At 48.4% G+C, this 13,151-nt stretch overlaps 1 protein-coding gene across 21 annotated transcripts in view; it reads right to left on the bottom strand.

Annotated features, from left to right (window-relative positions):
* The window catches only part of PRRC2B (proline rich coiled-coil 2B), a 50,083-nt gene that overhangs the window by 27,864 nt on the left and 9,068 nt on the right, over positions 1-13,151 (bottom strand). For 15 of the 21 annotated variants that reach the window (XM_040531723.1, XM_040531729.1, XM_040531736.1 and 12 more), the window contains exons 2-10: positions 8,383-8,550; positions 7,403-7,580; positions 7,089-7,191; positions 6,020-6,092; positions 3,054-3,197; positions 2,153-2,394; positions 1,626-1,747; positions 1,017-1,156; positions 323-413 (exon numbers count right to left, since the gene is read on the bottom strand). In XM_040531723.1, the coding sequence (XP_040387657.1) occupies positions 323-413; positions 1,017-1,156; positions 1,626-1,747; positions 2,153-2,394; positions 3,054-3,197; positions 6,020-6,092; positions 7,089-7,191; positions 7,403-7,580; positions 8,383-8,497 (1,208 nt within the window). In that variant the 5' untranslated portion in view covers positions 8,498-8,550. The remainder of the gene's footprint in view (positions 1-322; positions 414-1,016; positions 1,157-1,625; positions 1,748-2,152; positions 2,395-3,053; positions 3,198-6,019; positions 6,093-7,088; positions 7,192-7,402; positions 7,581-8,382; positions 8,551-13,151) is intronic. The other 6 variants (XM_040531720.1, XM_040531726.1, XM_040531730.1 and 3 more) reach the window with 1 other exon arrangement.

The following is a 13,151-nucleotide window of genomic DNA, read 5'->3' as shown; positions in this document are numbered from 1 at the left end:
AAAGCAACTGATTTTAACAGAAACAAAGGATCCAAAACAAACAAACACAAGCCCAAGCAATGGGCTTTTCCTAAGGCACTTAAGAATTAACACCATTATTGTGCAGGTGAGACACAAAAGGGACTCAGTTCCATGACCCACACACACCCTCGAGGCCCACTCAGAAGCCAACAGATGGAATAAACAGAGCCAAGGAGGTGGGGGTGAGGCTAAAAAAAAAAAAAAAAATCAAGCCTCAATATACGAAAGAAGTTTTTGAAAGATCCTGGTACTGTTTAACTGTATTGAAACAACTGTAGGTGGGAACACAGCCAGTTCTTACCACTTCTGTCGTCCATCTTTAAGAACTTCTTCTTCTTCCTCATCTTCACTAAACTTGAGTTTCTCAGAGTAATCCACTTCATCATGAATACCTGAGACGGCACAATTGGAGAAGGGACGTGTGAGAGAAAACAAACAGGTCCTGCCTTGTCCTGATAAAGCTTATGCCTCCTCTGGCACTAAACTAGATGCTACTTGGAAAACTGAGTGTCCAGCAGAGGTCCTGGAAGCGATATGACTAGCATAGACCCGCACTGCTGACCAGCTGGGGTGGTCCCAAAAGCTGTGCCGCAACAGTCTGGAAAGGGAAACTGCAAATGAAGACGCAGCCACCAAACTAGACTGCGTGCAACCGCATGCTGAATGCTGTGACTGAAAAGATGGGGCTAACTCTTCTTCCCAGCAGTCATACTGCTATCCTGCTGCTGTTCGGTGTTTTCAGTTTTTAGGAGTCTTCAGATCCAGTTCCATGAGTACTGTCTGATGGAAGGATCAGAAGGATCCATTGTGTCATCATTTACACCAACAGCAATTTCACAGCTGCGCAAACCACCCCTTCCTTCCCCCCTTATCCACTCTGTGGCAGTGAAACAGAGCCATTAGAATATTCTGGCTACTTCGTGTTGCAGGGAGGAAAACTGCTATGCTTTACCTTCTAAATCATTGACTGAAGCTAGAGGATGGAGGTACTTTACCTGCCCATCCATCATCCGCATCATTGTCTAGTTCATCCAGCCCCTTCAGGTTCTCTGCGTTGATAATGGTGGGCCGAGGTGCTCGCTCTCCCTGCCGCATCGGACGTGTTGGGCGGGACAGGCCAAGCCTGTTCTCTTTTCTGTGGAGAGATGCAAAAAAAAAAAAAAAAACACGTTAGAAAAAGTAAAGAAAGGAACATGCAATTGAGTTTGTAACAGTGAATCAGTCCTTCACTACTACATGCTTATTTAAAAGGCCTCCAAGTACCTCTCTGCCCAACAAAGCTTCTCTTCCCTACCAATCTGGTACCCTAGGGCTTCCGGTACTTCCTAGGGCTTATAGATCAGAACTGCAAACCTGCCAGTCCATGATCACACCCCCCAACTTCACACATCTACCTGCTCCTGACACACAGTACTCGAAATCTTGCAACATTTCTGATGCTGCTGCTGTCGGAGCAAAGCACTGATCCTTTGCGTAAAAATCAGGCCTCCTCTGTGGCCGCCTATAACCTCACAACTGCATCCTCGGTCCAAATTCTTGCACAGTCCAAGTCCCGTTCACAACCTGAACCAGGCTCTCAAGTGGGACAGTCGTGGGAGCCTTACCCATCCTGGTCATTCATCTGGTATTGTCTGAAAGGGACACGAGGCTCAAGCCGAACTTGAGGAAGGGGGAAAGACCCTCGGTCCAGCGATGCAGGGGTCTCAGGTGGCTGTTGTGGACACATCTGGAATAAAGCAAAGAATAGCCTGTTTATTCACTGCCACAAGGCTTACCCAGATTAGGTTACAACACAGGCATGGTAGCTGCGACTACACTAAAGGAGAACAAACATTTCATGTCTTGCTGGCTAACAGACATGTTACTTCTCCAGCTCTAGAGGAAAAGCAGCAAGGCTGCGTCTGTTTCATTTCTCCTCAGAGCACATTAGTGCTACACTATTCCAGCATCAAAGGGTAAACGCACAACAGGGAAAACTAAAAATAGATAAAGAGAGGGATCTCTGAGCAAGTCCTGGGAACCGACTCAGAGGAGAGTCTAGAAAAATGCTATCTTAGCTGACTTCCTCAACCCTTGTACCACGTTTTGAGAAGCAAGGACATCACACAGCTGTATGAAAAGGGCAACTTACAAAAGCAGGTAGCATGTCATGGTACGTAGGTGGTTGGTAGACATTTCCCATGAACTGCGAAGCCCCTTTACGGATAGGCTGAGCTGGGCGGAGAGACGGCTCCTTCGGATCGCTGGCACTCACTGAGGAGGGGGCTCCGTCTCCAGTGGTAGAGGTCTTGCTGCCCAGCTCAGCAGGGGAGGCGGTCAGAGATGTGGCAGAGGTTATGTTCCTCCCACCGCCCTCCCTCCAACTGGTGACATCTGGAAGAGAGGTAATAATTACGTTAACATCTGTAAGTGCAGACAGTCACTTCGCCAGAAAGTCTCAAAACTAAAATACTCTGGTCAAGTCCTAATTACGCAGAGGATGTAGGAAAACTTCCAGATGCATTTATTTTCCCAAGAGACTAGCAGCATCAGCTGTTACCAGGTAATTACTGCACCAGTGGTGTCCTCATTTGTCAATAACCTTAAGTTTCAACAAAAATTCTGCCACATATCACCACAGTGCTCATCCTGCAGAATTAAAGGTCATGAAGAAACACTCAAAGAGAAGCTGCATTACACCACACACTCACTCCACTTAAAACTCTCCCCTAGCCCACGGGAAGGTCCCTCCTTTGCAGCATCACTATGTTAAAAGACACAGAACAATGCAAACCCTCTCTGCTCCTGCACACAGAGTTTTTATGAAACAATGCAGTAGATTACAGTCCGTATTGGCTGTCTGGAAGACAGAACTCAAGCAAAGAATCTGGGGTCATTTACTAGGCAACGTGACATATGTGAGCTCATAACTGTATTGAAAAAACAACGTAGGGATGGAATATATAACACTACTGTGAAAGGGCAACCCCCTGCCCAAAGCACAACCTAAGGGATTCTGAGCTAGGGTAAGGCAGAAAGCCACATTTACTTACTCTGGGGGCGGAGGCTTGGTCCTGGCCCATACGACGGATCTAAGGCGCCCTTTTCTTTGCCAACCTTGTCCTGCTCGCCAGCTGCTTTCAGCGTCGGAAATTCCTCGGGAGAGAAGGATAACAGTCGGCTTGAGGCCCTTGAACCTGTCAGACAAATAGTTACAGGACTTAGAGAATGCCCTGCCAATCTTTCAATTCCCTTACCAAATCAGCCTGGAAATATGCTTCCTGAGAATTTGGGCCTCCAGTATATTTAAACACAAATTACTACTGTACCTGCACCTCAGCTCACATCCAAAACACCCTCAGACATCGTCACCAACTTGACAACAGATGTCCTTACCAAATACTCCCACACTCTTAACTTGGGATCATCGTTTAAATTCTCACATTCAACAAAGTCAGGGTGAACTTTCTCAGCTTCCAATTATTTTTGTGTAGCACAAGATTCAGGCTGAGGCAGGGATACAAATTCTGAAAGGTTACTTATAAATGATATCCCGTTATCAAGTATTTGACATTTCTTTTTCATTACTAGTGCTCAGATCTCACTCCACTAGGGAATTCTATTGTGAAGATTTCTGGCAATATACTTGGTGGAAGACCACAGATAAGGACCAAGTGCGATATGCTATACCCCACTCTCCTCCCTGCCGCAGCACATTTAAGATGCAGATCACTGGCCAGATCAGGCCAGCTTCATTTCCTGTCATTGGCAGATTGTCTTGCCGAGTCACCAGCTACCCTAGAATACCCTCGCTTTCTCTCTGTTACAAAGATCTGACTTCTCTCTGTTACAAAGATCTGACGGTGACTGGAAAACAAAACAATTCTCCTAAAATTGCTGGCAAGATAACACTGAATAAAAAGAAATTGTCAGCATTTTTGCACTACTTTTTTCCAGAATCATTTCTTTGTGTTACTTGGCTAATCCTCCTTCAGAATTATCATGTTAGAAGCATCAGCAGTGATTACTGAAGACCTGACAAAAGAGTCTCATCCATCTTTATACCTCCTTGCCCTAAAGAGTCAAGAAGGATTGCCTTCATTAACTCATTTTCACTTTCTGGAACTTGGACAGTACACAAGACCTTCTTCCTGAAGATTTCCAGAGAAGACACTGCAACTACTGCATGTAATATCCTCAAATATTCTGGACAAATGAGAATACACAAGAATGGACCACAAAATAGCTGAGATGTGTTAAGAGTTCGGATTTCTACTGCATTATTCCCCTGAACTAGAATCTTGAGAACATTAATAACATTTAGGTGTCTTCCAGGAGATGCACCCCCACCCCAATCCCTGGTAAATATTATGTTTTTCCCTGTAGGTAAGGCTGCACAATACAACGACTGTTAACGTGTAGTCATTAACAATTTGCACTCTAACCCTAGGCAGCATTATACCGAGAAAAGTTTGGTTCTTTTGGGGTTTTTTCTGTTCCCCCTGCCCTCCCCTCCTTTCCCTCAAACTGCCCCTTATATGGAAGAAATAGGCATGGTGCAGCTCATCTTTAATTCACTAGACCACATTAAATCTTTCTGGGAGGGCGTATCCCGAAATAACAGCAACAACACCTAGGAGAGCCAAAAGCAAAAGACTTCCCTCTTTGTCAATATTACTAGAAACTGCTGTATTAGCTTGGAAGGAAGCGCAATTGCTCGGTGCCACTGGAGAACTGATGCAGGGATGGGGTGGCCTGATAAATCCTTTCAGCCAGAATTCTGATGCTCCCGTGGTTCAATTACCTGCCAGTTAAGCTGCTCTTTAGCCACACATGTAACTCTTTTCTTGGCCTGAGAACTCTACACTGATAAGAGTGTGACCTAGAATGAGTTTTCAGAAAATCTTTAAGAACATCGTTAGAGGATCAGATTTCAAAACGTCTGCATAGGAGGCCCATAAAGCAACAGCCTCAAAAATGTACCAATTAACAAAACAATAGACAGCCTTTGCACTGGCTACCAACCTCCGACAAGCACAAGTTTCTGCTTTAACATTTAGCCTCTTAGAAACAGCCTCTCACTAAGTGACTCATTCCATTTAGGATAAGCTAGTCCCCTCCGTTTCTGCAATCCGCAGCTGTCCGTATTTCAAATCTCTGCAATTTCACTTGATGACCCAGGGGTTCCCGGTCTGTTCACATTAAACTGTGGAATTAAGCTGTTATTCTCACCACAGTTTTAATCCTAGTACTGGAAATCACCTCCTGTGTGGAAACGGATGCATCTGAAGACAACTCAACTCCCAATTTATGTTAACACTGCTCCAGAATCCCCAGTCAAGCAGAAGCAATTAGCAGCACAGCTACTCGGGGAGACTTAATAGAGAGGCATCAGCCAAGGTGCAAGCAAGTGCATCCTGTAGCAGCTTCAATGCCATTTCCACCCACTGTCACTGAAATACCCTTCGCCCAAGGACAATGTGTACAGACTTCCCGAACACTATCATCACAGCCTCACTCCTGACCACCTCATTAAGCCAGGCTCCCCATGCTACTAGCCACGGAAATGCCTTCCAGGCGCTGACGTGCTCTTTTCTCCTAAGCCAATCCCCTCCTCCATTCTGTTTTCTGCATCTTTCCACACACTACAACGGGCTGAGGAAGATGAGCATGAGGGGGCAAGCGTTTCCCTTCTCCTTCAAAATCCTCACCTCCCAGAACTCCCGCTGCTTCCCAAGGCAAGTGCACGAGCCGCTCCGGTTCAGCGCGGTGCTGGGACGCGCTGTCCAAGCCGGCTCTTGCACTGGCAGCCCCAAACAGATGCAGTTGCATCACTCCAGCCAACACATTACACAGATTCAAAACAAGACTCAGCTGGCCTCGGTGCACTGTACCCAACACAGCTGTGTCCCATTAGGCACCAGTCTAGACAGGGAGGACAGGAAGAAATGGAGTCCGCCCCATCTCCGGCCTGAGCAGCAGGCACATACCCAGCCCCCTTTCTGTTTACCATACTCACCACCTTCTTGTCCTGCTGGCTTTCCATTCAGCTGTGCCCATGACTTTGGTCCACCTGGCACTGAATTTGTACTCTGAAAACAAAACCAAAACAAAAAACGAACAAAAATGCCCACGGATCAGTGAACTGCTTCTCATTTCCTGGGTGGCATTTGCTACAGTTCAGACCTCCACATCACCCAGATGTCACTGGCTACCACAGGTCTCCCCAGTTTCTTGTTGGGGCTGAAGTCAGCTGCTCCCCACTGCAATGCACCATGATGCTACAGCGAAAATATTCTTCTCCATCCTGCCTTTTATCTCCTCTCAACTTCACCAACTATTTCCTCAAATCATTCTTCTTCCTTTCATCCCTCTAATAAAGCTTTCCCTTTGTTCTGTTGCATTTTCCCAAACTGGCCTTCTTAATCTTCCAGATTTGTTCCATGCTATTCCTCAGCTTGAAGTCTATCCTGCTTTCTCATGCATTAACCAGTCTTCTCCTCCTCAAAACACAAGTCCTGTCCTGATTTTCCTGAACCTCAAGGGCTGGGATTTTTCATTTTTATTTTTAAACTAGAAGCGCGAAGCCTGCAGCACAGAGGAGCCAGGTCCTTGCACTCTCTGGGGAAGCCTTCTTACTTGCCAGTAGTTTTTTCAGGTCCTGACACTGGCTACTTCTCCCACATGACCAGATCTCTTATCAAGTCTCATCAGGCTGGGAGCAAGAGCTGGATCTGCTGTCACCAAGCGACACTTGAATTAGACCCAAAGTAACGTAGTTTACAAGTGCTAACCAGCCATCCCGCATTCCGGCCATTCTTTCTAGATTGAAGCTCGACTTTCCCCACACACTTGAAAGGTACAGAGGTAACACGCACAAAATTACACTGTAACCGCAGCACAGCATTCCTGGGGCACAGTGACTTGGAGTCAAGAGTCAATTGTACAAGAATTGATTACACAGCAGCTGTTCCTTAAATTACAGTCCACCAATTCTTACTTGTGCAAGGTAACAGAGACAATTAAAGGAAACCCTCACGCTGACTGAGAAGGGGAAACAGGGTGGCATGGAGACAGCTTGCGCCTACCTCCTGAGTGATTGACTGTGTCTGCTTCTGTAAATTGGAGACAGATTTCTGCAAACCCTGCTGCGGCAGCGACTCCTGCAGCTGTGCAGCCGTCGCACTGGAACTGGGGAAGAGACAGCAGAGGTGAGATCAAAGGGGAAGGCAAGATGACAAACTGTGGCAACATAGCAACTGCTAAAATACCACGCTAATTTTGAGTCTGCACTGGCTTGGACAACAGAGAAGTGATCTCTGCAAGGCCCAACACACAGCACAGCAGTGCAGAACTGCTGCTGCTTGCCTGACAAAACTTAGCAACGAGCAGTTCGACCTACCTCTTTTGGTCTGGCTGATCCTGCTTGTTTGCCCATCCTGTACCGTCTTTGGGTACTATAATGATGTTGGGGTCGTTTCCTCTGTTCTCAGACTTCAAGCTAGGCAAGTTTGCAGGAGGTGGCATGCGCCGGGCAGCAGCAACTTTCCCAAGACTCTGTAAGCCATGTCTAGGAATAACTAGTGAGAAAGGAACGCAAGCAGGTTATAAGGTGGCTAGACCCTGCTAGCTCAGTAACCTCAATTAGCATCCCAACAGAACTGTAGGATAAGCAGCACCGCTGCTGCTATTCGTGACACTGACAGTCAACCTAAGATCATTTCCTGCAGGACCATCACAGAGCACCTGGCTGTTGTAGCAGACAGATAATAGGCAGCGTCCTACAACAGAGGGGAGGGAGAGACAAATAATCGTCCCTAATAGAAAATGCCCAGTCTTTCAGCTTCCAGCAGAGACACTCCTCTTCCATTTCACAACAGAGGAACAGAATCTCCCTTTCACAGCTTGGGGAAATAGCCATCGCCCTTCCTGGCCGCAAATGCCCACGGCTGGCTCATGGCCACCTTGTTGTCCACCAGGACTCCCAGGTCCTTCTCCGCAGAGCTGCTTTCCAACAGGCCAATCCCCAACCTGTACCGGTGCTTGGGGTTATTTCTCCCTAGGGGCAGGACCCTGCGCTTGCCTTTGCTGAACATCACAAGGCTCCTCTCTGCCAAATGAAAAGCTAAATTGACAGGCCAACAGTCTCCCAGCTGCTTTGCCAGAATTCCTCCATGACTCCACGATAACAGCAGCTCAGCAGCACAAAAAATCACCACCATTTCCCTCAAAGTCTAGGTACATGCCCAGACACCAGTACGAACAGTTCTGCAACCCAGCCCCTTCCCGTTACGCATCCTACCTACAGGGCCAACAACTTGAATTAGCTCTGCACCAGTACTTAGAAGACCCCAAAAGGAGCTTGCTGAAGGTATTCCTTACCTGTAGTTCTGATAGCTTCTATTGACTTTCCTTTATACTTATCAAACAGGCTGAGAGTTGAGTACTTGCTTTTCCCATCCTTTCCCTTGGTTATTTGCCCCAAACGATCGGACATTGCGATGAAATGTCATCTAGTAAGGAAATTTCTCTGCGCCGCTCCCGATCTGCCTTTTAATGAAAGAGAACCAGGGAAATGCCATCAGATTGTTTAGCCAGGGATAAGTAAACAGTAAAACAGGCACAGCTGTTACAACTGCAGACAGATTCACTGAGCAGACACTAAGTTACAAGGTTTTAGCCCCCTCCCCTTTAGTTGCTCTGGGGACTCATGATCCATAACCTACATTAAAATAAGCACAGGAAGACACAGGAACATATTTTTTCCTGCCACTCTGGTGCCAAGAGGTGAACTTCTTTAAGTACGAGGATACAAAACAATGTGGTCAACTTAGTCCTTGCTTTAAAATAAATCTCACATAAGCAGCTACACACAAGGATTCCTAAATACAAATGAAGGAGAAGTACTACAGCTTGTCCAACACTGGAATTTGTCATCCAATTTCCCACTGAAGTGCACTGATAGCAGAGTTTGTTACGTTTAGGATAATGGTTTCATGCTGGCGACAGTTAATGACTTGGACCAGCAATTAATGCGTTGAAGGCATCACCTGAACATAACAGTTATTTCTCCAAATTCCTTTTCCCTATCTGCTGGCCACAAGAGAGAGCTGAGGAGTCGGAAAAACAGCCCAAATGAGACAGGTTCAGACCCTTGAAACCACGGGTACAGCAGTTCAACTACAAACCCTAGAAACATTTTATAAAAAAAAGACTATTTTCTCTGTCTCTTCAAACACCGTTTTTAGCTATAAATGTACTTTTCACAGAAGATGTGGTTTGCTAATTTTTCACTCTGATCTCGGCCGGCACAACGTACTGCAATTAACGCCCTCCACCCGGGCAGTCTCTCTGCTTTCACTGCCTGGCTCCTAGAGCCTAGGACAAAGCTGAAACACGGGGAACGCAAACACTGCTGACAAACCTTTATCTCAGAAAAGAAACCTTGCTTACTCTCAATGGATGTTTGTTTCGAGTTTTTAAGGAATAATTCATTGTTCTCACTTTTCCACAAGTCTAGGAGCTTAATCTAACCTTTTCACGCGTAATTTAGATTTCCAGATTTCTTGCTGCAAAAACTCCACTTCAAGCCCATAACTGCTGACAGCTTTATTATACCATCTGCTAGGTCCTATCTCATGGTTGCAACTCTCTGTGTTGGGAGTAACGAAAAGCTATATATATACAAATACGTATCAGACCTTTCCCCCTTTCAGCCTTTCTGAAACTCCTCCAGCCGAAAGCATGCTTCCAACGCAGCCAGAAATCACTCAGCACTCTGAAAGAGATCGTCTCTGACCAGAGGCTACAGCTTCCACTAGCAATGCCTTATCAGACCTGATTCCTGGGTAAGAGGATTAGTCCATTACATTATGCACAGAGCAAGCACAGAGCACAACCAGGTTGGACACAGCCAGTTTGAGAACGTTCTGCAAACCTGCAGAGAGCCAAGCCAAGGCTGCTGAAAGGCTGCTGCCAGGCAGCAAGTTTCTGACCAACAAACCTGGCACCCCACAGCAAACACCCTACGGTGCGGGATTTACATCAAGCCTGGCACAAGCAAGAGGCTGTGGACTCGGTGTGCGAGGCAGCAAGGGGCAGGACAGGGGACAGAAGATGAAAAGTGTTTTCTGTCACTCTGTCCCAGCCCTCGGGATGCTCAGGAACGCCACCAGAAGCTCCGCGCAGCTGCAGCACAGAGGCCTGCGGAGGCAGCAGGGCCGGCCAGCGTCCTTCAGACACCTTTTCCTGCAGAGCAGCAAACAAATCTCTGGCTCCAGGCTGGTTCCATCTTTGCTAAGATGGTCACCGTGCGCCAAAGAAAACAACAGCTCCTCCCTCATTTCCCCATTTCCACTGTACTTTATTAGGAGGACAGGCATAAAAGAGAAAGGGAGAACGCTGTGATTAGCGCAGGCCTGGCAGGAAAGCAGACGCTGGGCTGAACAATGTCCTGTTGGAACCGACAGGGCCGTGGGGAGCCCCAGACCAGCACCAGTAGCAGAGGGAGTAGCACACCAGCCCTCAGCTGCCCTGGCAGGAGCACGGCCACCCCTCTTACAGGCACCTGGAGCCTCGGGGAGGGAGCCTACCCAGACCTCTCTGACCCCGTACCGGCCTCACACAATCCCAAGCAACAAAGTCCATTCTGAGGTTTAGAAAACCTCAAAGCAGACCAAATTATTAGGCATTAGAATAAAACCAACCAACCAACAATCACATCAGGCTCGGGAATTAGCTAGTTAACAGAAAAGCCCCAAGTTCCTCAAAGTCAGCACGCAAACAGCATGCGGGTAACGCTGCCAAAGAGAAACCCTGACAACCAGTTATGTAAGCGGGTCTCAGCCGCCTCCTGATTACATCTTCTAGCATTAAAAGGATGCGGGAGGAATCAACAACCACTTCAGAGCAGAGGAGCTGGGGACACGCTGGGAAAGAGCTCCTCGTCCAACTCCCTGGGACAGCCCCAGCTGCTGCCTGGCTGAGGGAAATTCAGACGTGCTTTGTGCTCCCTCAGTGCTCTGAAGCTGAGCACACGAACCGCGGCTTTGTTTGTGCGCTACGGACCGGCGCGTGCTCCGAGGGCGTGTGCTCCAAGGGGGGGCACAAGTCCACGGGGAGCTGAGGCGACTTCAAGCAGGCCTGCGTGCAAGGAGGCTGCAGCGATGCGGAGCTCGGCGGAGCCTCCACAGGCCGTGTGACACTGGCCCGGTCTTCCCATCACGCAGCGAATCCAGGCAGGCATCGCCAAAGCTTTCTCGCCTTGCAGAGAGAAGCCGTTTCTGCTAAAAATCAACTTAACTGAGAATTAAACTGCCAGCCTGCACCGCTTATTGTTAGGAGAATCAGAACCAGAAGGCACCTGCCGATGCTGCCACGCGGAAACTGACGGCCTCTGACCTGTGCTGCTGGTCCCCTGCCCGATCGCTGGCCCTGAAGAAAGCATCATTCCCTGTCACAGGGAAACGAGCAACCAACAAAATCCATCGCCTACATTTCTGCAAGCTTTCTCTCCGCGTTTGGTCTTTGGGGGAAGGTTCCCTATCAGTTTTAGCGCACAGCTCAGCTCTTTCTGTTCTCAGGACTAGCGAGGTCTCCTGTAATACCCATGGACAGCAGAGCGCAAAACGCTGAGCATCTCGGAGGACTCAGAACACACCGCAGTGTGAGCAGTTACGTTAGAGGCCCCAGGGTACAAATACGTGCACCAAAATTACTGGGCAGAGAGCTCGGCTGCCAGGAGTCTTCGTGTCCTCACCGTGCTGCCCTGCACTTGATGCGTGGGTACTGACCCCATCTAACCCTCATTTAAAGGGGATTTCTCCTCCTTGGAGCTGGAGCAGGGATCTACCAAGCGCTGGGAGCCCATCCTGAAAGGAGCCACGTGAAGAGCTCGAGCTGCTGGCAGTGGTCAACAACTGGAAACCCCTGAGCTGGAAACAGCCAAAGGGAGAGACTCCTGCCGAACGGGATTGTCTACAAAGCTCTCTGTGAAGCTGTGCAGGAAGGAGGCAGGGCTGCTGGTGTTTTATTCACAAGACTTCAATGGAGCTTGAATGCCTGGAAGTTAGCCAGCCTTAATTGAGCAGGGCAAACAGACTGATCAAAGGTAGCACGCACACCAGAAGGAATCACTTCAGATACTCGCACACGGCCGCGCACAATCGCTTGGGCAAAACCTGGGCCACTGCAGACTCTGTGCTGCAGACCTTCACTCCTTGACCTTTTAATGGCAGCAGTCACAAACACGAAACAAAGCAACGGGACGGAGATTAACACGGAAAAGGCAATTTTCTCCAGAGCAGGAAGATTCTTGACCTGAAATTTAACATGAATTGCTAAGAAATGCACAGGTTGCAAAAGCTGAACTGCACTTCCAGAAAAGAGAAAGCGTTTAGAGTCGGTGCTAAACTGGAATCTACTGTTGTTTCTAATGTTACCGGTAACGTGAAGCCTTATAAAAGAACAAGGTATAGTTTTACAGATCAGTGGTATTCACTCTTCCTTAAATACACCCGGTTGCTTTTCTCTAGCAGCCCTCAGAGCTCAGTGTTTATCTGTCAACAGGAACTCACCACTGCTTCTCCTGGAACACCTCCCACCACGAAGCACCTATCTGGGAAACGGTCACCACCTGCCTCAGCAGTCAAAAATGCCACTGGCTGCCCTTGGAAGAGCTCTGGTGAAGCAGCACAACCAGCTGCCCTAGGGGCTTGGTGCCACACGCACTCATATCCCGCACGAGTTCTGGTGGGGCCAGGCAGGGATCATCAGCCTGGAGAAGAAGGGACCAGGTGCGCACGCAGTTCCCAGGAGAGAGCACTTAGTAAAGAGGGGGGCACCAGGAGAGTACCAGAACCCAACTATGAAGTCAACAGGATGAACGCAGAAGGGCTGTGTAGCAAGAGCCTAGCCCACAAGACGCCAGGCTCTCAGCCTGTTGCACAGCCCAGGGGAAGCTGCTCGGATTTGTTCGTACACCTGCAAGAAGGGCCTGCTGAGATGCCGAATGTGGGACCGAATCCTGCCAGAGCAGGGAAGCAAGTCAGCACCAGCAGCCTGCAGCACGAAGAGACGGACGCCCCTCAGCAAAGACGGCTCGTGGCTCACCAGGGGACCCTCCTCACGTAGCCGAACAGGCGCACAGGGCA

The sequence above is a fragment of the Cygnus olor genome, chromosome 19 (assembly GCF_009769625.2).
Source record: "Cygnus olor isolate bCygOlo1 chromosome 19, bCygOlo1.pri.v2, whole genome shotgun sequence".
NCBI classification, from domain to species: domain Eukaryota; kingdom Metazoa; phylum Chordata; class Aves; order Anseriformes; family Anatidae; genus Cygnus; species Cygnus olor.
The sequence above is the reverse complement of the archived record's forward strand: the minus strand, read 5'-3'. Positions and strand labels throughout refer to the sequence as shown.